The sequence below is a fragment of the Venustampulla echinocandica genome (genome assembly GCF_003357145.1).
Source record: "Venustampulla echinocandica strain BP 5553 chromosome Unknown scaffold_13, whole genome shotgun sequence".
Lineage (NCBI taxonomy): Eukaryota > Fungi > Ascomycota > Leotiomycetes > Helotiales > Pleuroascaceae > Venustampulla > Venustampulla echinocandica.
Genome location: NW_022474218.1, coordinates 269,314 through 289,744, shown reverse-complemented (window position 1 = coordinate 289,744; position 20,431 = coordinate 269,314). Strand labels below are relative to the sequence as shown.

General features: G+C 49.3%; 7 protein-coding genes across 7 annotated transcripts; 6 read left to right on the top strand and 1 right to left on the bottom strand.

Moving 5' to 3' along the window:
- Nucleotides 1-561: 561 nt before the first annotated feature.
- BP5553_10073 (Ribosomal protein S5 2-like protein) lies at nt 562-2,236 on the bottom strand (the record flags this gene model as incomplete). The annotated part of the gene is made up of 2 exons (XM_032018696.1): nt 562-1,663; nt 1,983-2,236. 2 exons carry the CDS (start codon nt 2,234-2,236, stop codon nt 562-564), a joined length of 1,356 nt encoding a protein of 451 aa, XP_031865104.1.
- A 5,496-nt stretch (nt 2,237-7,732) lies between these two features.
- BP5553_10072 (uncharacterized protein) lies at nt 7,733-8,434 on the top strand (the record flags this gene model as incomplete). Its single annotated transcript, XM_032018695.1, has 1 exon — nt 7,733-8,434. One exon carries the CDS (start codon nt 7,733-7,735, stop codon nt 8,432-8,434), a length of 702 nt encoding a protein of 233 aa, XP_031865103.1.
- Nucleotides 8,435-9,788: 1,354 nt separating this feature from the next.
- BP5553_10071 (uncharacterized protein) lies at nt 9,789-11,690 on the top strand (the record flags this gene model as incomplete). The annotated part of the gene is made up of 5 exons (XM_032018694.1): nt 9,789-10,040; nt 10,114-10,126; nt 10,194-10,737; nt 10,932-11,162; nt 11,216-11,690. The coding sequence occupies 5 exons, from the start codon at nt 9,789-9,791 to the stop codon at nt 11,688-11,690; spliced, it is 1,515 nt and encodes a 504-aa protein (XP_031865102.1).
- A 433-nt stretch (nt 11,691-12,123) lies between these two features.
- BP5553_10070 (uncharacterized protein) lies at nt 12,124-12,639 on the top strand (the record flags this gene model as incomplete). Its single annotated transcript, XM_032018693.1, has 3 exons — nt 12,124-12,178; nt 12,235-12,252; nt 12,299-12,639. 3 exons carry the CDS (start codon nt 12,124-12,126, stop codon nt 12,637-12,639), a joined length of 414 nt encoding a protein of 137 aa, XP_031865101.1.
- Nucleotides 12,640-13,202: 563 nt separating this feature from the next.
- On the top strand, nt 13,203-14,593 carry BP5553_10069 (uncharacterized protein; the record flags this gene model as incomplete). Its single annotated transcript, XM_032018692.1, has 5 exons — nt 13,203-13,251; nt 13,356-13,538; nt 13,643-14,007; nt 14,058-14,413; nt 14,455-14,593. The coding sequence occupies 5 exons, from the start codon at nt 13,203-13,205 to the stop codon at nt 14,591-14,593; spliced, it is 1,092 nt and encodes a 363-aa protein (XP_031865100.1).
- A 2,291-nt stretch (nt 14,594-16,884) lies between these two features.
- BP5553_10068 (uncharacterized protein) lies at nt 16,885-17,639 on the top strand (the record flags this gene model as incomplete). The annotated part of the gene is made up of 2 exons (XM_032018691.1): nt 16,885-16,968; nt 17,043-17,639. The coding sequence occupies 2 exons, from the start codon at nt 16,885-16,887 to the stop codon at nt 17,637-17,639; spliced, it is 681 nt and encodes a 226-aa protein (XP_031865099.1).
- A 2,317-nt stretch (nt 17,640-19,956) lies between these two features.
- On the top strand, nt 19,957-20,407 carry BP5553_10067 (uncharacterized protein; the record flags this gene model as incomplete). The annotated part of the gene is made up of 2 exons (XM_032018690.1): nt 19,957-20,195; nt 20,299-20,407. The coding sequence occupies 2 exons, from the start codon at nt 19,957-19,959 to the stop codon at nt 20,405-20,407; spliced, it is 348 nt and encodes a 115-aa protein (XP_031865098.1).
- Between the last annotated feature and the right edge of the window lie 24 nt (nt 20,408-20,431).

The following is a 20,431-nucleotide window of genomic DNA, read 5'->3' as shown; positions in this document are numbered from 1 at the left end:
GGGTCTGGGTTAGACTCTTTAGCGCAACTCGAATAGTCACCTCGTGGTCACAATGTTCGTTTCTTCTGAAGGTGTTGCAGGCGGGGACAGGCGGGGAGTTCAATAAGCAAAGCTATAGTCCATCAGAGCTGTAGATAGAGTAGTATTAACAATATAACCTCCTTCAACCAGACATTATAGTCCCTGACGTGAAATATTCGTTTCGATCAAATACCTGTACTCTTTGAAAGGCCCTCAAGAAATTGGGGGTGGCCCAGAGCTTCTAATTAACCGGGTAATAGATAATAACATTATTAGATAGGCCGCTGCTCGTCAACTGACGATCTGGGATTTTGTTGAGCAGCCTTGAAGATATCCATTCATACCAGAAAATAAGAGATGGCTTTTTTTTTGTAAATCGGCAGAGCATGGAATTGCTATTCATTTGGGTTAGAGAGAGTTAAAGCAAGAAACCGATTTAGGAAAGTAGAATTCATGGAATGAGCTAAGTTACACTTAACCATCACAGCACAAGTTAATATAACGTTTCTTTAGATTCTAGCTGTGTATCCTCCCCCTGACTCAAAGTGCCACCCCGGCATACTCTCCCACATCCTCCAGCCTCGCACCCTCCAACTCCCCTCTGGCGCCCAACAGCTTAACATTCCCCTTACCCTCCTCCTTCCATTTCTTCAAAAATACGTCAAGAGCCCCGAGCGTTACTTCGTCATCCTTTACTAGAAGGACAACCGCATCATACCCGCCCGCACCGGGAACAACACCTCCAACAACACCATCCACGCCGGCGGTAACCGCATCCAGCAGTAGCGTCTGCTCTTCCGGTTCGATAGGGACGCCTGATTCTGTACCCATCTTGCGGATCCTCGTACGGATTGCGGCGAACGCAGCAGGGAGGGCGGAGTTTGAAGACGAGGCCAGGGAAGTGCCGAGAGTTTCGTTGTACAACTGCAATTCATCCCACAGGGCTTTCGATTCCTCTGGGGATTTAGATCGCCATTCGAGCACTTTTTTAACCATGCTCACGGTCTGCGATCCGCAGTCTACATCGCACATTACCAATGCCATGCCAGCGGGGATACTCACGTCATCCTTAGAAATTGTTGTGTCCCATTTTACCGAGGACGAGGTGTCTTCAACGATTTCTTGCACCCGTGTGGCAAAGCCGGCGGTGCCTGGTTCGCCGAGGCTTGAGAGGATGCTGGGTGAGAAGCGTCGGTATACACATGTCCCGTATACAGCGGCGGCGACGTCGAAGCCGGATCCGATTTTACCTTGGGCCGCGCAGTGTGAGGCCTGAGAAAGGTTGTGAAGGATTGAACGGCAGGCTGGTCTGTTGAGGCTGAAGGTGGAGGAGGGGAGGTAGTGTGAGAGGAGGGCACCAGTGAAGGCTGTTACCAGGGCGGCGGAGGAACCAAGGCCGGTTTTGTGGGCGTCTTGGAGCCGGACGCCAAAGTTGCTAAAGGACTTTTGGTTGGTGGTGGTAGTGGGAGTGGCCGTCGAGGAGGAGGAGGAGGGTGAGTGAGAGTAGTAGTCGTTGTCGGCGAATATTGTGATTCTGGTTGGTGTGATGGTGGTTGACGGTGGTAGGACCTTGGATATGTAGGTTAGACCGTAGAGAAGGGCTGTTTCAACGAAGGGATTGCGGGATATTGGTGTGGTGGCTCTATAAACCTGTTAGTATAGAATAAGAGGTCGCGATGCAGAAAGAGGCAAATGGTTAAAATAAAGAACAAGCTGATTCCTTTACGAGTGATTGATAGAAATTCCTGTAGACCGAAAGAAACGCTATTGAAGTCTGCACAACATTTGGCAACTGGAAAGCCATAGAATATAAGAAATAGCACAAAATGTTGCAAGATAGGGACGACTTCATCCGCATAAACGGTCTCCGCACGTGACACGGGGGAAAAGAGGAAAAGGGGGGAGAAGCCGATGCAATCGACCAAGTTCCAAGTTCACAAGCAAACAAAACGGCCACATACTCTTCCAACTGAGTAACACCAACACCGCCCTGCTCCCCAGCCAAGCGATATCCATAATTCCATGCTGCATCTTGAAACTGCGGACTCTCTACGCGGATCTCGGAAAGCTGTTCCCCCGCGCTGCTGTCGATATTGTGGACCAAGACGTGGATCCGCGCACTGAGCCCAAAAACTAAACCGGTGTATTCACGGTCCAAAACCAGGTATCCGCCGGCCAAAAGCACCTTCCCGGGTGCTGAGACGGCCGTGGACATCGTGAGAGGTTTGGTTGAGAAACTTGACGCCCAATGGTCAATGAATGGACGGGTATCTGCGTAACGCAAACTCCGTATCGAGGGGTCTAAGTTTTCAAAATCAGGAAATATCCGTTTGCACTGATATCCCGTCTGATGGTGCTCGATATTAATACGAAGTTCTCGGGGAGTATATACAAATGTACCGTACTCCGCTCAATGCTGTAAAGTCAAGAATCCTTTCCTCGGACACCGTGCAGAGTTGGGGTTGTTAGTGTTGGCCTTACCTAACGGGTACCAGCCTGAGGCAAGATGCAAACAATCGGCCGAGAGTGAAAGATCATGCCGCCTGAATTCTAAGGCAATACATTAATTTACACTCTCAGGGGCCAATGGGTAGCTTCAAACGCTCAACTCAATTGCAACATCAAACGAATGTCCTGCACCTTGCACCCGCCACAACAATTTAGTTGCGGGATATGATTCTTTGGTTGTGTTTGCTATCCTCCCAGCTTTGCCTGACCGGATTCCCGCGTTCGGATCAGAGCTTCATAAGTCATTAAGTACCCGGAGGCCAACATGAAGTATTCCCGGAGTAGTACCAGTATTGTTGAGTTACCACGTCGCCTACCTAGGTATATTGCAGCCTACGAGCACTTTTGGTGTTACACATTTTGATTTACTCGTTTGCCTCATACTTTAAACCGGCTGTGAGCCTGGAACCCCTCAATTAATCCCGCCATTTCAATCGACGTCATGCCACGTATGGCTACCATCGGATATGCTACTCTTAAGGATGGCCGTACTGCCACCTTCACAGGAAAGACTATGAACTACGACAACTCGCCCTGGAGGTAATTATACCGCTGCCTGGAAAGTCCAGGTTCACTGCTGGAACATCCAGGTATTGATCCAACATCAGTTGGGGTTTCTCATCATACAGTCCATACCCCCTTATCCTTATATACGCCTCAACACCTGTTGTATTCATTGATATCCAGAATGATTCAGATGAGCTCTATTTGCGAGAAATCATTGAGCTGCAGTTAATGGAGCTCAATTATTCTTTGGGGTTCGACCTTCATCGTACGTGCCTCGAAGCATGTATACCTCAGAAACGCAAAATAATAACCTGGCAAGAGCAAGATTCAGCAACCTTGAGAGACACCCCTGATAGCAAAGGGCACATCTTCTAGTACCTGGCATATTGATATTGATATTTGGATCCATATCCTCAATGTTGGCTCATCTGGTTACTGGTATGTTGATTGCTTTGCCTGCTTACAATATGGTCTTCAACCCGCTACCGTTTACTAAATGGAAATAACAGATTTATTAAACAACGTTCGACTCGACCCTCTCAGGCTATCAAGTTGGGAGAACTGCGAAGCTATACCGAATCCGTCGATATCAAAAGCACTGGCAACTGGGTGCCCTGCCCAAGGCTGCATGCCCAGATTGGATTGTCACTAGACCAAAGTCAGGCAAATCTGCGTGGGAAACAACTGGTGCCAGTGGCCTCCAGGATTTTGTCGCTATCCCGTTGCACTACGAGAAAACATGAGCGTCCAACATTCTCCACAATTTCATCATCCCGACTATCTTGCACCTCCCCAGAATAGAGAGGGTCGATCTGTCTGGTAGCATTATTCGAGTCTTCTCCGCTATTCCAATCGCTATTAACACGGGTGGAACAAAATCCGGACCTTCCTTTGTATACCTATGTTTGCTGGCTTGCTCCGTTGGACGCAATCAACTAGAGGTATATATGGCGCAATACCCAGAGAGTCGGCCACTCCACCTCCCCACCAAATATTTCGAGAAAGGTGGCGGCAGGCATGAATAGATTTTATAATGATCATAATGACGAAGAGCGTGGGGTAAAGCGCCCTACCGCTATAGGCCACGAGCTTCCTACGCGAGACGGAAGATTTAAAAAAGTGGCTAAAGATATGGTAAGACGCGCTAAAAACGGCATAACGAATAATTACGGCTCCGAGGATGACGAGCGGAAGACCTACATAATAGTCTTCCTCTACCAGGGAATATCTACTAGGTACCCATTGTCGCAAGTCGAAATCGATTCTCATTTCCAAAAAGAAATCTTCACAGTACAACACCATCTTTACAAACAAAAGAAAAACATCGATGACCATAAACCAGAATCTTCACATGTCGCCCAAGTTGAGTTATACCGGAATTACACAATAGCTCTTTGTGCTCCACATCCGCCGTATCCCTTGAGATACACGGCAACATTGGCCTTGGGAACCAAGGCTAGAGTCTAGCCTTCAACTATCCACTTCTCCACATGTCCGAGATAGCTCCTTTTGACTAGTCTGACCTTTTTGTTCACCACAAATGGCCGACCCGCATATCGATTCTTGCCAGATCGACGAATTCGAGTCCGGACAAAAAACGACACACCAAAACAGATTGATAAAGTAGGCGACACACTTCGCCAATGCCCGTATAGTCACATAAGCCAACAACGTATCTCTAGCTTTTCCCCACTAGCTCAGAATCCAGCTCGTCGGATTCCTGGGGTTCCAGATTTCAAGCGCTTGCCTCTTGATGCTATTACCTTTCTTATGTGCTATCGATATATGATTGTTGGAGGGGCTTAGATGGGACTTTTAACATCCCCAAGGGCGAAAAGCTTCAGCCAGAACTCATCCAAGCTACGCCTGAAGAGCTCAAGCAATGGGGACTCGTTATCCGCCCCCATATCCTGTGCGTTGACTGGGACGCATTTGGGCAACGGTTAGTTGCTGGAGAAGTTGAGGAGAGACACCAATCAGCGCAGTCAATGATGGCAGAAAAATACTTACGACGCCTGATATCCAAGAAGTTGAGCTTGATGGAATGGGCATTATCAAGGGTAGTAATATCCACGTCGACTTTCCTACAAAGGCATGCGACAGAGTCCTTCTACAATCTGTATTCATAGGAATATGGGATAGGAAGATTGGAGCCAAACAGTCCGTCCTAAATTAGGGACTGACATCGCAAACTAGAGTCCCCCGCCTAGCAATGATTTGGGAGCCAGAATATCGAAGGAACGCTTGCATTTCCTGCTCCGGTCCTTTGTTGATCACGACCGGGTTAATAATGCACAAACTGCATTCATTCGTGCCTTTGACAAGCTCAAGAGGCGAGAAATGCTCCAGTTTGGATTGCGTTAATGCGAATATCATTAACCCGCCCCATATTGCCTGGCTCATCTCGGAACCTCCGTTACTAGCTAGAATACGCCGAGAGTGGCGTATTCCCGGAACTGAGAGCTTGCCATAACAGGGGCCAAAGGCAGCCTCACTCCTGCATCTACTTTTGGGCATCTAGCACTTTCTAGTCTGATTCGGCGCCTGCACTTAGGGAAACATTGACTCATCCAACCTACCTTTGTCTTGCTTATTCCGCTTATGTTCTACAGCAGATTCAAGTGAATGGGCCCCCCTCAGCCACTGAATGGCCTCTTCTTCCACAATGGTTTGATGCTATTCACATATTCCAATCAGCGCTTGAAAGCACTGATAGTCTCGGGCTGGGATGTATTGCAGTACAAGACTAAGTGGGTAGGGACCGACGAGGTAGGGTGATACGTGGCAAGCGACCTACGAGGTGCACTGGCGCTGGTACGCCAATTCGTCCAAGCTCAGTTGAACAGGGCAAAAAGACCTTCCACAAAACTATAAGTAGGACACAATACAATCAGGCTCCCATACTACGATACATAGAGGATATCGAAACAGAGATGGAGGCAGCGATCTGGAGCAGCATATGCAGGTGCCATGGAAGGCATAGACTGAGGAAGCTATCCGGGCCTGGGTGCGATTTGTTGATCTGGAAGAGGTGAACAGTATCGGCATCGCCTTCCAAAGAGCGAATTATTCCCGCTAATGCAGACGCTGTGTCTGATCATCTCTGATGCAAGCGACTGGAACATGCACCCCTCCGCCGGTGAATTAGTGAGTGAGCCAAAGGAGCAAAAAAGTAAGCGCAATCTCCCTGAGCATAGACTAAACGAGTCCTTACCTATAATGTAGGGAACCCGCTACCCTCGGGATGCGGAGCGGCTCTTCCATAAATGCGGCCGCAAAAAAAGCTTCAGTTTGCCCTCAATCATGGATGTCAGGAGAGAATGCTAGTCAGTAGGTGTCTAAAATGGGAAATGGCCCCGATATAAAGATATCCATCATCTACTACACCTCAGCCTTTATACTCGGAACCCTGCATGTTGTCGATATGCACCGGGACCATGATAACCACGGCTTGCAGCTGAGCGATTTGGCTATTGGCATGCTTTGGTACGGGCTCATTGAAAGCGCCATAACCCAGGCAGGTGTTTGTGATTTCCGCATGGTTTTTGAGTCCAACCTGCGCTTCCGCGTACCTCGCCAGCACCAGGCCTACAGAGATCCGATCCGCAAATGAGCCAAGTGTCTAAACACTGACCCGATTTTACAGACAGTACTTTGGGCTTATTGGCAACCTACCAGAAAAGAGTTCAAGGTAGGGTCACATTAGGTCCTAACATCCGAAGACCAACTATTTTTCAAAATCATGGGAAACACTTGGGAAAGATACATAACGGGTCCCCCTCAATATCATTGGAGAGCCTTAATTCCGTATCTTTCCTCATGTTAACAATGGATTGCGTCCGGCCGAAGGCTCTGTCGGGTCATCAAATGCGATGGGTTGGCACATTCATCTGCATTTCTTCACTCTTCGGCAACACTCAGAAGATGGAGAATTAAAGATACTGGCCGGCTTTGTCAATGACCAAAATGGCAGGTCGTCGACGATTAACAGCTGTGCACACCAAACCACTCGAGCGTGGTACAAGGCTATGTAGTTGTTAGCAGGCACTTTTACCCAGTGGCTATATAGGCCAGATCACGAGCAACCAAAAACACCATTGGCTCCAATGCATGCAGACCGGGAAGCCTGCCGTTCCCTACTGGGAGGGTAAGCTAGTCGATCTCATAATTAAGGAACGGCCGGAGCTCCAGAGGCGCATGCTACGAACAAACAAATCGTCCTTATCATCTACCCCACCCCTAAGCGCTTCCACAGAAAATCCGTTGCATCTTGGCCTTTGGGAGAATCTGATCCTGCGGCGGCACCGGGTCATTATATTTTGTTCCTGTAGGAGCCTATCATCGGGGCTAATATGGCATGTTACTAGCTTGTGTATAGCTCGAAATATGCAAAGTCGCTATATCTTGGGGGTGGAATGCCCAATCTAACATGGGGGCCTGTCGGATGGATGAACAAAGAATAAGGTGGAAGACGACAGTTTGATTCGGATTGTCGGAGGACAATGGACTTGAAGGACAAACCGAATACCCCCCTCGGCGTCCATACAATCGAATCCTCTACTATGAAAGTTCCCAACACACCCATCTGCACGCTATTCAGCACGCCATTCCTTTTCACGATCGCCTTCCTCGAGTTCCAAAGCGATTTGAATACACCAAGGCATCGAGCAGGTCGAGTTCGAGCGGTACCTAAACAATGCACAACGAATACTGCGTAACTATCAAGGGGATGGTAAGAAAGCTGCTGCCTGCACAACTCTTGAGTGTAGCGTTCACCCTGCTACAACAGAGCGGGATAGAAGGAATCGCCTTGCATGGACACAGCATGGGCGTTGGCAAGACTACAACAGCCTTGGCTACTATGCTCATTCAGCGAAAGCTGAATATGATGTGGCGGGATATTACTCAGAAGCCTAATAAGCATTTCGGAGTGGCCAAAGGTCAAGAATCCTCGAGTCTTCGAGATCTCTTTAAATACAGGCAGGAAATCCATGATACTAACTACTATCATAACCATCACTGTCGCTGTCACCTTCTAATACGCCAAGGTTCTCAGTGGTCAAGTTATTGCGAGCACAGGACGACCTTGATGAAGCCTTCAAGTTCTGGGAAGATTTTCATCAACGGCATGCCGTTGATGGCCCTACATCGATTAACAGAAACTGCGCAAGGTGTAGTGAGATGGGCGAAATCCTCACGAATCCTGAATTCCAGACCAAGACACCTTGCAATGATGCCAAGTTCGATATTAACAACCGTTGTTGATGGTTTTGCACGCTCCGAAATCAGGATCGGCCAGAACAGCATATGGGGCACCAGGAGAAATCCTCACCCAACAACCCAACCAACTCATGTGACAAAAATCACGGCCACAAAGACTACCATTACTCCAATCTAACAACAAAAACAACACGCTGGAAGCCTTATCAGACACCTGTAGCATATGATGGAAAATCACTTGGCCCGAAGTGGACGGGAAAACAACTACGCCGAGTGGATACTCCATGAGATGGAAATGCAAACCTTGAATCCCTCTCGATTTCTCTCTCTGGGCGTGAAAAATAAAAAGACAAACTCTGCAACGTCATCCTTGGTTAAGCTGGCTTCCAGGTGCCAGCTCCCGCCGGGAAGTGGCATTTCCGCAAAATATACAGGGTGTGACAGCTAGAAATAATTCACGGGTCTTAAGTTTTATTCGCAACCACCTCATTACCAATCCTGTTAATCGGCATTGTTAGTCGACTGATATCTGACCACAGCCCTCGAGTTTTGCGCAACAATGGCTGCCCTCCTTCGGAGCCCACCTACAGCTTTACTCTAAAATCCCATGCTACATTGCGTTATTGTCAAGGAAGGATATGGCATGCCAGTCAAGTCAGTCAAGTCACGAGTTCATACTTAAGAGCTGGACCTTAGATGGAGGCTCTAATGCTAACCTTCATAACAATACAAATATGAGCCACTTTCGCGAAACGCACAAGGAAGCCCATGGAGAACGCCCACCCCTACCTTGGACCAAACCCACATACCACGTTGAACCTGGGGATCGGCGATCCTCTAGCTTGATACCCCACAATGTCAACCCTTAATGCTAGAGCAGATCGCCTTGATCATCAGCAAGTATGCTCCTTGGATGGCCGGCCGGCCTCTGCTAGGGTCTGTTCGATAAGGTGCTTGAACCACTCTAGAAAAGCTTCGCGATTGACATCCGCACCTACGATTACAAGGTTGGCTAGAGCCTACTAGATATGCAACATCTTCAAATCCAACTACACCGGCACTTTCCGGAATATATACATTCCCGACCTCATCACATTCACTCTAAAACAATTTGCTGGACAATATAAGCTAGAAAACGAGGAAGGAAATACGTTGGGCATGTACAAGCGGATGCACCTAAAACAGTCAAGCAGATATATGCGATATCGTGTGTCTATTGAAAATGGAAAGGCTATGCAATACTTCATCATATACAACCCAAGCTGTCATAAGAGTTTGTAACAACGCGTCGGAACTACTCCCAAAGGGCGTTGTTTGAAGACGGTGGAGAAAGATGATATAATCCGTATTCTTCTTGGATGCAGCCGACCTGTCATTTTGAGACCTCGCCAAGGCGGCGGGTTTATCTTCTTAGGGCATCTTCTTGGTGCAGTATATGTGGATAAGTATGTGAATGGGGTCGTTGAAGTGGATCTACGCCCGGTCATCGCCAGGACCCGGCCTATATCCATGGAGGATTCCCCTAGGCTCGCATGGATTTAGCCACGCCCTCGCCGTTGCTTGTTCCGGCTGATGATACCCCGGCGGCGAAAATGGACAATATAATGTCCTACATGCAGATAATGGATTCCATGGTAACTCGATCCCCCCCTCCTCAACCCAACTTCACCAAAGGTCATTTTTATTCCGCCGATATAGATGGGAAAGAGGACACGGATATCGTTCCAGCTGGCAGCGACAATGAGCAGGACGAAGACTTCGTTCCAAGAGTCGATAATGAGCAGGTCCAAGACTCCGCTTCCCGATAGCAACAATAAGGTCGGGGCTGACGACGATGTTTTCGCTATCACGAAGTAGCCACAAATAGTCGGTACGATCGGTGGTGTATATATATCCATATCGAGGAAATCAGAAACTCCATTGCTAACTTTCCAAAGCACTCTACCCTATTGGGCCGGACACCTCTATTGTCGCCCTCAAAAAGATTATTACAGAAGTCCGCGCAACGCTCGCCACAGTTGCTATACTGGTCACTAGGTTAAACGTCCCCAGCAGAATCGAGCTTTCGCCAGCTGACGTCGAAGCAGCGATCCAGCTATTCATTCGAGACACTTTTGGGCTACGTGCCAGGCAACGTGCTATAGCGCTAATTCAATACGTCAATAACAACACTATTAGTACCGTTGATAGCCGCTTTGGCGAGCGTGCTACTATTTCCACCCAGAACGAAAAGCAACCAGCCCAGCTTCGGCGCTTCTTCGCTACTCTGGCCACATTCTCCCGGTCAATATATCATACTTCGAGTATTTATTCGGACAATCGGAAGAGTGTAGTTGCAGTCAACTTGTACTCCTCGTATCAGGAGCTATTACAGATGAGAGTCCAGGCGTACAAGAAGAGCCGGAACGCTCTCCAGCGGTTTTTAGAATCGACTAGAAAGGTATTGGCTACTGGCCGTGGCGTTGCCACTATCGTCCACGAGTATCTCTCGGAATAGCTGGAGATGAAGACATCACAGCTCAGAAATATGTTGCAGGAAACACAATCTATTCATGCGTTGGTAGCGCTCTTTGGCCGTGGAATCCTCGTCCTCCTTCCCAAGGGTGGGCCCCATCGATAAGTCCTTAAATCCTGCCCTAAGCGATTCCGGCTCAAGGAGGTTGCTGATGCCCCAGACATCGCCTTGGGGCAACGTATCTTTCCCCACTCATCGAGGCTGTCCCAAGCTCAGCGCGACGTTCTATTCTACAAGACTCGGCCTTGCTGGAATTTGCCCAAATTAAAATACCTGTTGCACAGCCAGCAGTTGAGCAGGAAACTGCTGCTGTTGCCCCTGTCGTTGTGCCAAATCCAGTGGCAATTAGCCCACCTGTTGTTCCAGTTATTGCGCCAGCTCCACAAGCAGAGTCTGAAGAAAAGCCCTGCGGTTGCAAAATGATCAGTTCCGCAAGCTTATCAGAAGTGGAAAGGAACTTGACTCTGACACATGGGATTACGTCAAAGATATCCTGAGGTATATTGAGACAGAAGTGGCGAGCCCTGCAAATGACTTATGCGATGAATGCATAGATGACCTTGGAGATCTAGTGAGAATTTCAATGGAGACAAGAGAAGAGACTGAAGGAACGATAATCTTCATCTACCACCTATGCAAGGACGACGAATCCCTAGAGAAAGCATGGCTCCTTGAAACAATGCAAAATGTCTGGGCTCCAAACCAACAAATCTGTGCAGCTAGGAGAGCTGGTTACCTCGGCGAACTCAAATATAACCATGTACCAGAACTATTGGGTACTATTGAGGAAAACCTGGAGTCACTTGGGCAGGAATTGAGGGAGAATACAAAGAAAATCACCAGGGAGGACATACTTCAAACTGTGCTGCACAATGAGGAGGTAGCCGAATGCCTGAGAATGGAGATGCTGATGTACTGACACCACTTCCATTCTATGATCCCAGAAGGTTCTATTCAGCAAATGCCGCAAATGACACACTCCCTGGTTGCCCAGCTAATTCGTCAATCACCACTTGCTTGGAGAGCCCATACTCTGCTGAGAAACGACCAGAGTTACAGAATTGGAATGTATAATCTCCCTCCCGAAATGGGCCCGAGAAGTCCTGCTCAAACAGCTTTTTATGCGCGAGTACTATTTCGATGCCGCCTCACCGGTGCTTGCCGTCCTCTTTGAGAAATTAAAGAAATAATTGCCGACTTGGTTGCCATTTCTTGTATTGGCTCGCAAAATACAGACCTTACTCCAATTCCCTTATTTAGGCAGCACACTTTACAAAGCCGTAAACATGTGCAAGTGTCCTTCTATCCTCTTATGTCTATATTGACGCGCTATCAAATTATCACATGGCCCAATGGCCGTAGAGTTGAAGGCCTCGATTTTGATCGATGTTGGTATGACGGGGTCAGGTAAGTTATATGCCTATATTGCCATTTTATACCCACGAATGCTAAATGTTTATTAGCGGCACAATATATCATAGGTCAGCCTGATACAGCTTGACAGTCTTTAACTAATACACTCCCAAGGGCTTAACGACAATAATACCTCTAATCAACCTGGACATTTCAGTATGCCTCGTCTGACCTACTCTCAGGCCTCTGAGCAAGCTAGCGTCGAAGGTAGACAGAAAATGTTTACCCACGTTGAAGCAGCTGTACAGGCGATTCTCGCGGATAACACAACCGTCTACCCCCCTAGCATACCAAGTGCAATCGTCCACAACTTTCGCCATGCGCCAATCCCCTTGTGGGAATTTCACGTCGCTTATCCAGCTTTGCCCGGCCCGCCCAAAAACCTCCAGTACTGGCTGGACTGCGCCGAGCAGGATATCTGGCCGGAAGCAAAGCCAGACGACAACCAGGAGTAAGGCGAAGCTCTCAGCTCACCCTCAGCACACGCCTGGTCTGAAGGGAGAGCGCCCCCTCGTAAAAGGCCGTATAATGGGACAGGGCCGGCATCTGGAGGGCCAGGTAGCAAGAAGCCCGGGTGAGAGCCCCAGGAAATGCCAGGGCCACATGCTCGAGTCCCTGGCCTGGGACCGCAGCAAAGGCCGGAGCCACAGAAACGGCCCGAGCCACAGAAACGGCCCGAGCCACATACGCTATCACTCCCTGGGCCGGCGCGCCCCAGCGTTTGCTGGTGGTCATCGCGGCACATAAGGACTAGCCACCACATTGAGTCCAGATCCCTATGATCCAACTGCGGACGCCTTTCCAGGTAAACGCCGATGTCGCGAGCTTCAGGGCGACCGAGCTTGACTTCGCGATAGCTATGCCGATTATATAAGCTCAATACCCCGACATCACGGAACGGCGATATCATTAGGTTTACTAAATATAACCATGGGGCAACTGGGATAGGCTTTAGCCTCTCAACGCCCAAAGCTCTTACACGCAGCCCTGAAGGCATTTTGCGGGTCGCAACTACAGAATGTCAAGGTGGCATGGGGCCCGGCCGATGTTGAGCGCACGAGGAATGAGTTCGTGGGGGACGATTTGGCGGTCATCGACAGCGACATCCTTGTGGCGGTGCAGATAGGAGCTACATGGGAAGTGCTGGAGGAGACATGAGCTGATGACACAGTCGAAGCAAAGGTCAAGATAGCCCTACTTGGTATCAAGAAGGCGATGACGGCAAGCTCCGCAGCCCTCCCAGAATTCGCCAAGGCATGCGAAGTGCTGGGCCTCGATCCAGACGACCTCACAATACCCGGTTCCGCCCAGGGAGATGGAGAAGCCAAGAGATTTATGTTTTGGCAACCAGGAAGTAAGTAGTACCTCTTATTGTACCGGTACAGTAGGGGCTTACTGTACCGGTACAATAACAACCTATAATCCTACACAGCCCGCTAATATACAAACCGATCACAGGTATAGTCTGGATGCTTATGCAAGAACTCTCTGTTATTAGAGCAAGCATCCTCGCCTCGGACTGCGGAACTGGCAAGACAGTCACTGCCCTGGGCCTTGTAGTCGCAGCCGCTGGTGCGAAGGAGACATCAAATAAAGGACTGGACAACCCCACACCATACCGGCCGACCCTAATTATCACCCCGACCCAGTCGATCGACGTGTGGTATGCCGACATGCAAAAGTTCTACCCAGATTGCCTATCCATGTACCAGTTTTACGACACTAGTCACACCGTTGATTCGTCCCGGGCGACGTTTCTCATCGACCCAAGCGCGGAGGAGTTGACCGCCTTCCTGGACAAGCTGGATCTGGCCGATCCCAAGGTAAGCTGTCGTACCGGTGCGATAAGAGCAGTATTAATGACGTATTATAGACTGTTTGGACCATGGTTATATCAAGTTACAAAACACGGTTCTACCGGACGATTGATACTGCTTACGAAAACGATACTGTCCGTCAATATGCCACGAAGGATGATAATAGCGACGATATCGTGGGCGGCAGAGTATACTCATCAAAAATCCGGTTAAGATTTGAGCGTGTGATATGTGATAAGGCGTACTACCTGCGCAACCCCCGAACCAAAGTATCTGAGGCTATCCGTCAGACGAACCGGGTCTACTCGCATTTCCTCACTGCTACGCCGATCCTCAACCATGCTAAGGATTTCAGGGGTCTCCTGTCACTCATCTGGAACCCGCAGTGGCAGCTATCAGGGCTCACGAGCAGGTACATGGAGTGCTACAAGCCAAACTTTGACCCATCCGGAGCACGGTGAAGACTGTTAATGACGATGACCTCGAAATCGAGTACATCAACATGGTTCCCGATGCATTTGAGGATGCGGAATGGAACCGAGAGTTTCTCCGGGTACTCCCACACTATACCTGGATCCTCGACCCTCAGTAAAGAGTTATACATTCTCTGTATAAAGAGTGCGAAGCCTGCCAGAGACGTGCAGGGACTCACATTGAACATGCGGAATTGGACGCCTTGGTGCAGCCCATGACGCCCAACTCGGTCGCTTATTACACTATTTACAAAAGTACGAGTAGAGAAGTCCGTATCGGTATGATCTTTTCCCTACATATGGCGTTGAATATAGAGGGCAAGGAACGATATGATGAAGCGAACGTGTTGGGAACAGCCGGGGTTGGGCACCCGAGGTCATAGCAGATACTCCCGCCTATCTTCCGGGCCTGGGTGCTACGCATCTCCATGGCCACGAAGGTGGACCTTGGTGGCCAGCGGGGGACTTGTAGGCTATGGAAGACGACAAGCTCGTTCTAATATTCAAGTTTCCTATAACACAATAGTAAGTACGCTATACCAACTCACTCCTGTCGTACCGGTACAGCAAGCCTAGCTGGATCTTGCTGTACTAGTACTATAAGACCTTCTGTACGAATATTGCTAATATATGCGTATACAGGATTGTGGAGGCCCAGTTGAAGAACCTCAGATTTGAGGTCATTAGCATCCGAAGCTTAGTAAGTCAAAGCGGCCAATCAGCCCTAGGTCGATTTCTCCAAGCTCTCGCTCTGTTCTCTATAATATACACAAAACAAGGAAATAACAAAGTAATAAAACGAGGTAAAATCACTTGACCTTCTCCCTTGAGCTTCTCTGTAGCTAATCCTATTACTAGGTAGCCTTCCTTATCTTCCGCCATCCCCTACAACTTAATTCGGCTTTGCTAAGCCAGGTCAAGTCACGTCTGCCCTTACCCGTACATCCGTGGCTTGGCTACCTATACCACGGGATAGGAGCACCAAGCAAAACAGACTTGCTTCTCGCCTTCCAACACACCGTTCCCCTCGGCCAGCTTCTGCACTCACCGGGATCGGCAAATTACCCCGGTGAAGCTGTACGTGCCTCCTTCGCTTCTTATGAAGACGGTACTATCGTGTAGCGCGAGCGACGCAAGGCCATAGCCGTTACGCCCCATACTAGGGGAGTCCCAGCAGCAGGGTGCTACCGCTTCAATAGCGGTAAAAAGACCGAATTTGTCGACTGTATTGTCTTTCCCTATCTCGATAAAGATAGCAAGCGTATCCTTACCGGCTGTACATCTTGTCAATAGGCCGGCGATTAATACCGATGCGGGGCCAGGCCGTTGAATCCTCCCCTACTTTCTCATCTCGTGGTAGTTGGCCAGCCAGGTGCTACTACAGGCCCGGGTGCTGGCGCTATTTCGGCTGTTGCTCCTCGTACCCCGAATGTAGTTCGTCAGACTACCCGTGGCAGCACTGCGATCTCTACTTCCGGTGGCGGGCACGCCGGCAGCCAGGGGGTCCTTCCGCCTACTCGCCCGGTGACACGTGGAATAGGTGGCCAAGCACCTGCCCCTCAGACTGGCAGATCCCCCTCGGGTAGTCTATACGAAGCCAGGCCCCCGGATATGGTGTCGATCCAACGACGAGTTACCCGTGGAATTGTCAACCCTCAGCAGTCTGTCAGATCGCCTTCGCACCGCCCTGGTGGTGAGTTGTTAGGAGGTGTTGCTCGTGCTCGGAGTAGCTCGCACGCCTCGGCCTCGGGTCCCCGTCCGTCAATAGAGTCCGTCACTTCAGGAGAATATTCGGTTCGCAGGTTCGCACGAGTTAAATATACGAAGAAGGACGATATATGTAACGAAGGAACACCAGCCCTGACCTCCGGGTCCTGTACTCCAGTCCCTCATCCCGATCTAGACCAGTTCCAAGCGGCTGCCCTGCCTACGCAGCTTCGTGTTGGTGCTAGAGGGGTCGAACGAAATATCAAGTTCCCACCTCACCCTTATTATACCGGACTTCGTGGTGCCCGAAGTGGCAAGAGTGATCCGGTTAATTCCGCCAACCTAGAGGTAGCTCTTCGTGGCCTTACTCGTCCACCTCCGACTCTAGAGATTCGGACCGATCATATTTCTCAGATACCCAGATGGAGAGGTCCAATATAGTGAGACGGTTCAACGACCCGCTAGACAAGTCAAGGGTCCTGTTGATCAACACAAAGCTGGGATCGCAGTCCCTGAACCTGCATATCAGCTGCTATCGTCTAATCTGCATGGAGATCCGGTAAACATTGGGCAACTTCATTCAATGTATCGGTCGCATCAACCGTCTAGGTCAGACTACAGAACAGTACCCTTATCTACTCTGGATTGACCTATCCTATGATCAGATGTCCTACACAGGATGTCGTCAAAGTTCCTATTAGCGATGGCCGGTGAGAAGCACCCGGGGTCTAGCCAGGATGATGACATCAGCGAACTCTGCGAGGATGAGTACTCATTGACCGAGAAAGTATAGCATGTTCTGGCGACCGGGCAGTATATTACCTATCGTGTCATACCGGGCCTCTATACCGTGTTGGATAGCGTTCAAGAAATTGCACGGACACGAACCCAATACTGCAAACCGCAGATATCTGCTTGAAGGAAACATCAGAAAACAACTGCCCCTACCAAGGCCAGTATCGACATCAAAGTCGTGGGAAACATACCGAACAAGCAGCTGGAACCCCGAAAGTAAACCCCAATGTTGATTTCTGTGGTGTAACTTGTACGGCCACCAAAGACGCCCAAATTCCTCAAACTTTATCACATTTCAAAGGTAGCACTGATGGCAAGCTGCTTTTGACGGGATATACTGAGCCGAGGTCCGTGCAGAAGAGACTCATAGTGGAAACAAGACACCAAACCTCATCTGGTGCCTCGAAAGGGAAGATACGAAGAACGGAATTCGAGATCAAGTTAGTTTCCTGGCCGCGGCCAATGATTTTGCGACTCAAAAACATCGCCTATATATCACAGATTCGTGTCAGTGCTAGGTGTATTTGGGACACATTGCTAGACGTACAATATCAGGAGTCAGCAACTGAAATACTCTTTCGTTGGCTGAAGCGCGGCCCCCAGATTGGGTCCATGGAGCGTATCCCGGATACACCGAGCAACCTACCCTTAAAGAGAGCTTAAGAGTTTGGCGAAGGACTGAAACTCCCCAAATCCAAAAAGATACTCCCAAGTCCAGTCTTGGGTTAAATACGAGATCGCAGCTCTGTTCTGACATGGCAGTGCCTCGAAGCTAACATGTGCTGGATAATGGCTGACCGCCTCTAAGTCAGGATCCAAGCCAGAACACAGCGATTTCCTCCTACACATCGTATATTGCGGTCATTGGGATACGTTATCTAAATTGGATGCCCAGTAACTACGGCTCGGAGGATGACGAGCGAAATAAGTGAAACCTAGTATCATAGATGACTTACAAAAGCTTAAACATACCACTAGTGTCATACTGGGGCCGTGAGACGATAACCCCCAACATTCGCCACATATCGCCTATCGAAATCGACGCCGACGGGGCGTCGGAGTAGGCATGTTGAAAGGGAAGTGGAAGGATCCAAAAGAAGATATTATGCCCTTTCAAGGTCCATCGCCTTGATTTCGCGCTCATGATTTTACAACATATAAAGACATGCCTACGAATAAAGCAGCACATTGGGTAGTACTTCAGAGTGCAATGGAGTTGGTACTCGAGGCGCCGAAGAAGCTACAGGTTATGGCAAGGTCAGCAACTACGAACCGTAGTTGGTGAAGACGATACTATTGATCGCGCACAGCCCGAGCAAATTACCCAGGGTGTGACTTTTATTGGCCGATATTGTACAGTACTTCCAGCCTCCCTTCAACGAGGATGACCCCCAGGGGTTATCATGCGATGAAGCACCGATGTAAAGGGGAGATGGCACATCCATTTGAAGAACCAGGCGTTCCAGACATTGAGCTAGGAATTGAAGGAATGGGAATGGCCAACAACGCATACACCGGTTTACACACGAAATGTTTTGACCACGTCATGTGCCAATACAACAATATGACCTCCTCGAGGTGGAAAAGTCAGGGGCAAGTCCGTCAAATCGAATGAATCCTTTTATCTGGCAACTGAAGAGGTCCAAACCAGATGTCGCATCCATTGGCACAAGTTACGTACCGAAACTACGAGCAGATAGACCACATGAAATAGGATTGCCCAGGATGTAAGAAATGCAGGACAGGAAAGCACTCAATGGACAACTCCCTACAAAAGCTCTGCAAGACATGCAGATCTACCAGCCACTGCCACTGATGAATCTCTCTGCGCTCTCCAGGTCGTCGCGGTATCGAGTGTGCGGCAATGTTTAAACATCAACACCTCCCGACCCCGAGACGAGCGCCGTTCATTGAAATTATCAGCATGCCCAGTTCCAACGCGATGTAGAGCGGGGACACCCGATGTCTACACGTTTCATCACCGCCAATATCCTACTACCCTGCACAGCTAGGTCTCTGCTCTGGCTCGTCAGGTTGTGTAGCGTCGTTCAGTTTCAACACTATACCTGTTAAAAACACCACTCAGCAAAATAAATATAATCATAATCTCGAATACTCTAATCGCCTCGCTACCTATCACCGACTTAAACTCGCTATATATGTAGTCAATCTTGATACACTGGCTATAACCATTAAGGACGATTATCATATCCGTAAGCAATTTCCTGCTCCAATTAGGGGAACAGCTCCGTCCGCCCGGTACGGTACAGGTATTAGCGAACAGATCGATTCGATCCTCACCCAGCACAAGGGGCACGTCAGCTTAGCCACCAAGTCCGCACTTGACATGGCCGACAGGTTGGAGGACGCACATCCGGGTGCCAGAGCAACCATCGTCAAAGGTTTGGCGGACCACCTTCGAGCGAGCGGCTACATGGTCGTCGCCGCACACCCATATGACAGCCATACACATCTATTCTGATTACCCCTTTGACGAAGCAAAACTTATTATCGACTAGTTCGGCACCCCGCATGATGCCAATGCTCGCCAGTACTCATACTGCAAGTGAATCTCGGCTGCCAAGTCGAGCTCTATTACCAGAGCATAGTTGAACCAAAGGAATATTTTAAACACCTCCGGCAACTCTTGAGAGGCTACACAGTTAGATCAGGTTCCCAAGATGCAGAAGCAGACATGGTCCCTGTTGACACAGTCGAAAGGCTATACGAGTATTTGGTGGAGTGGCTTGTTCTTCCTCGGGGGAACCTCCTGTGGGCATCATTGCTGTTTGTGCGGGATGCATTATGTTTCCCAAACTGGCTGACCTTCGCCCGTTCTGGATCAGAGTGAACCGTTCGCTGGGGGGGAAGGGAGTGATGGCGCATTCTGCCGAGGTTTTGGCCATCTGGGAACTGCTTGTATTTTTCCAAATCTAGACACGGCAGGCCCAAGGACCCCAGGGGAGATATATGGTATACGATGCCGGCACTGGTCCCCGTCGGAACACCCTTAGACTCGCCCACTCTTCGCGGTAATATATTGAGGGCCCTTATGCATTCCCTACAACCGGCAACTACGCCGCGTTGCAAGACAAGTATCGCTCTTTTGGTACCAAAGTATCTTGACGAGGAAGCGCTCTTGTGGCCCAGGGAAGACGATGCTGCTAAAGCCGATTACTGTACCGCGGCTAAACACAGGGCGTTTGAAGCATCCGACAAGTGAACGAGGCGGAAGACTTAGTACTCTGGAGACAAATGCTATTAATTTTGCGCTGACAATCCATCTACTGATCGTGCTGATAACTGCTAACAGTAGCAATAGGCCACAGCCCAAGCAGAATCAGTCTGACGTCTCACAAGAGGCATTACATAGCGCGTTAGTTGGCTCTGGATTTACAACCTTTTTCGACCCCAGAGTTATTGGTAGATAGGCTCAGTGGCAGGATGACAAGCTT